General features: G+C 50.3%; 1 protein-coding gene across 1 annotated transcript; it reads left to right on the top strand.

Moving 5' to 3' along the window:
* Window positions 1–821: 821 nt before the first annotated feature.
* Window positions 822–2,185, top strand: SNRPF (small nuclear ribonucleoprotein polypeptide F). Its single transcript, XM_052667403.1, has 4 exons — window positions 822–947; window positions 1,068–1,193; window positions 1,386–1,450; window positions 2,068–2,185. Exons 1-4 carry the CDS (start codon window positions 945–947, stop codon window positions 2,132–2,134), a joined length of 261 nt encoding a protein of 86 aa, XP_052523363.1. The 5' UTR covers window positions 822–944; the 3' UTR covers window positions 2,135–2,185.
* Window positions 2,186–3,823: the final 1,638 nt, after the last annotated feature.

Below are 3,823 nucleotides of genomic sequence, written 5' to 3'. Positions count from 1 at the left end.
AGTTGGCCTTCTGGGCTGCAAGCGCACACTGCTGGCTCATGTCCAGCTTCTCATCCACCAGGACCCCCAAGTCCTTCTCCAACTCATATATTAGAGGAACTGAGTGTATTAAGAAATGAATGTAGCTGGTCCTGTATTTCTCGGCCCAGGGAGCACCTTCTCACTCCGTACAAGGAAGGCGTGCAGCAAGCAGCCCGCTTAAGGCACAATCACCGTGCCAGTTCAGCACTGCCACCTCGTGGAAATCCGTCTGGAGGGAAAGAAACATTAAGAGATGGCCAGGCTGAAAGCAGTCCTCAAAGCTGCTAAATCCGAAAGCGGAAAATAACGGACACCCTACTGATGCAGATGTAGCTGCACTCCATCGCTCTCCCTGCGCAGCGCTACGTTTCTCCTCAGCCAGCAGAGCAAGCTGGCGGGGCTCTCCCGGCACGTTGCAAAGTCTCCGCTGGCTGCACATAGCACAAACCCCGCCCTCCGGAGCCTGCGGGGACCTGGGGGCTGAGGGAGCCCCAGGTGGAGAGGGAAGGCAGGGAGGGAGGGGCGAAGGCCGAAGCGAGCAGAGCGGTGGCACAGGACCGCGCCGGCACCGCCCGGCCACCACAGACGGCACCGCCGCGCGGACGCCGCGCGAGATGGTGGAACGGCTCGCAGCACGGCTATTGGCTGTAGAAGAACGGGGTGGGGAATCCAGCCCAACCAATGAGAGCGAGCTCACAGCCCCGCCGAACCAATGGACGGCCTCGCTTTTCCCTTCGCGCGCCGTGGCGACGTAGCCAATCGCAAAGGCGGCGCAGCGGGGCGAGAGGTCAGAGATCGGCGCGGCGCCCCGGAAGTGGAAGCCGGCGCTGCGCTGCCTTCCATTCTCTCGCAGCCCGCGGCGCGCACGAGGTGTTCCCGCGTGGGCCTGCGTTTCTCGGGCCGCCGCCGCGCGCCCCGTCGCCATGGTGAGGGTGGCGCTCGCGCGGCGCGGCTCGGCGCGGGGCGGGCAGGGGGCGGTGCGGGGGCGGTGGCCGTTGCTAACGGTTGGGAGGGGCGGGCGGTGCTGACCCGCGCTCTCCCCGCAGAGCCTGCCCCTCAACCCAAAGCCCTTCCTCAACGGGCTGACGGGGAAACCGGTGATGGTGAAGCTGAAGTGGGGGATGGAGTACAAGGGCTACCTCGTCTCCGTTGACGGCTACATGAACATGCAGGTGAGGCACGGCGAGAGAGAAGAGAGGGAGGGACCTGGGACCTGGGACCTGGGCCCTGGGCGCTGCTTGCTGGTGGGGGAAAAGCAGGGCGCTTCTGGGCTGCCCTCAGGTCCTTGTGGCCGGAATTGCTGCGAGTCAAAGTGGCCGTGAGGCTCCCGTTGATGTAATCTTTGTGCTGGTTTTCGTTCCAAGCTTGCGAACACAGAAGAGTATATCGATGGTGCGCTGTCTGGACACCTGGGGGAAGTTTTGATAAGGTAAACGTGGTGCCTGAGCAGGGGAGCGGGGTCTTCTAAGTCTTGTGTTACTGCTTCTGTTAAAGCTTGTGTATCTAGGAGCTGTGCTTCTTGTCTGTACTGGAGTGCTAAACGTCACTGTAACTCTTGTGTGAAGGCTACGGGCTGTAACCTTTAAGCTGGGATCCCTTCTGAGGAGAGAAATAGATAGTTTCAGAAAGAAAAAGTATTTAAAGAAGTATTTATGATCCCTTTCTCAAGTAACTAAACACCTTAGTTCTCCAGCTTATTGCAGGTCTGTAAATCCTCTTGGCAGTAGTAGAATGTATTAGGATGCATGAGTTATTGTTGCAGCTGCTGAAAACATTGTGTGCGTGGAAATAATGCTCGACCATGGCTGTTAATCCACATGAAAAACTTTCTTGTACATCACTGTTAACTGCCTACTGCTTTCATAAACTTGTCTTGTATTTGCAGTGAATCTTTATGGAAAAGCTGAACAATGTCAACAGTGGCCATTTTTTGCACAGGTCTTGAGTGTTGCCAGGTTGCAGTCAAGTAGGAAAATGCTTAAAGCAGTGTATTTATGAGGGAAACGAAGGCATTTCAACTAAGGGAACTCTTGATTCTATTTACAGGTGCAATAATGTTTTGTACATCAGAGGTGTGGAAGAAGAGGAAGAAGATGGAGAAATGAGAGAATGATGTTTTGTATGTCTGGAAATAAAGTTTTTTCTTTTTTTTTCTTTTCCACAACTTTGTAATCAGGTGTTATTTTTGTTGTTCTTGTATTTTACTATGGGGGAAGTTCACTTTTAAAAAGGTCTGTGGTGAGACCTTAAATGGCCTTAGGGCCATTTCCCCTATATTCAGCACTGGTGAGGCCGCACCTCGAGTACTGTGTCCAGTTTTGGGCCCTTCACTGCAAGAAAGACATTGAGGCCCTGGAACGTGTTCAAAGGAGGGCAACAAAGCTGGTGAGGGGTCTGGAACACAGGCCATATGAGGAGAGGCTGAAGGAGCTGGGAATGTTCAGCCTGGAGAAGAGGAGGCTCAGGGGAGACCTCATTGCTCTCTATAACTGCCTGAAGGGAGGTTGTAGTGAGCTAGGGGTCGGCCTCTTCTCTCGTGTCATTAGTGATAGGACCAGACGGAATGGCTTCAATGGCAGGGGAGATTCAGGCTGGACATTAGGAAGTATTACTTTTCAGAAAGGGTGGTCAGGCACTGGAATGGACTGCCCAGGGAGGTGGTGGAGTCACTGAGCCTGGGGGTGTTCAAGGAAAGACTGGATGTTGTGTTGAGGGACATGGTTTAGTGGGAGCTATTGGGAATAGGTGAACGGTTGGACTGGGTGATCTTTTAGGTCTTTTCCAACCTTGGTGATTCTATGATTCTATGATGTCCTATTGATGTCCAGAAAAAAAATGCTGGAAGAATAGGTAATGCTGTCAACTTTAAACTGGAAGTCTTTGAGTGAAAACAAAGTATGAAACAAAAAAAAAAAACAAAAACACCACACAACTAAAACTTGTAATTATTAGGCAATTTCTTTCAAGGGAAGCACTTGAATTTAAAAGGTTCCCAGAATGAATTAAATCTTTTAAGGTGTGTTCTCTAATACAAAATAGATGGCTCACTCTCATATCACCTCAGTGTGGATCAGTGTCAGAACTCTGCTGTTGCATGGCTGTGCTGTGGAAGACTCGCCTACAGTAGAAGATTAAAGAACTTTGTGTCTTTAGCATGTAACTCACAGCTACAATGACAACAGAAGAGTCCAGGAATAGACTGAGGGTGCTGCAGGAATAGAATCAAAGGCAGGAGAATCTTGTGTAGTCTTCATGACTAATATCCATACACAAAGACTCTCAGCAGCTAGAAAGATTCATGAATTTCAGTGGCACTCATAGAGTTAAAACACCCTGTGAATTGGGAATGCCTGATCTCAGTCTGCTTTATTATGAAAAAAAAACCAACACCAAAAGTAACAACAAACCACTCTTAGTTATCAGGCATCCAGAACACTATAAAGTTTTGGCAGGAATGCAGTAACTTTCTCAAATGTTAAGAGCAATCATTGACATTAACAGAAGCTGTTCCTTGCCTATCAGCATTTCCTGATGACAACCATTGCTTTGCTAATGCTGCTAGTCAGAGCCTCCCCATGTGAGGAATCTACCTGCAGCTGTAGGTTGGAGAGGCATTCTGCAAGCCAGAACACAAATGGCTATACGGCATGGATTTGTGTGTAACTTTGTCCCTTCTCGTCAATGACTGCTTGTCATATACATCTGTTGTCAAATACAGATGTATATTTTCCATTTTGCAGATGGAGAAAATAGAGCAAAAGCAGGCAGTGACCCAGCTGTGGAGGTAAAACTCCCTGGCACA

This window comes from Tympanuchus pallidicinctus, unplaced genomic scaffold (assembly GCF_026119805.1).
Source record: "Tympanuchus pallidicinctus isolate F22 unplaced genomic scaffold, pur_lepc_1.0 scaffold8, whole genome shotgun sequence".
Classification (NCBI taxonomy): Eukaryota; Metazoa; Chordata; class Aves; order Galliformes; family Phasianidae; genus Tympanuchus; species Tympanuchus pallidicinctus.
Note: the sequence above shows the minus strand (reverse complement) of the source record. Positions and strands in the feature narration are given on the sequence as shown.

Excerpts from the sequence above, each read along its gene's own strand:
- SNRPF (XM_052667403.1), top strand. Across the intron at positions 1,194-1,385 it reads ACGGCTACATGAACATGCAG|CTTGCGAACACAGAAGAGTA; the intron begins GTGAGGCACGGC and ends TTTCGTTCCAAG. Across the intron at positions 1,451-2,067 it reads CTGGGGGAAGTTTTGATAAG|GTGCAATAATGTTTTGTACA; the intron begins GTAAACGTGGTG and ends TTCTATTTACAG.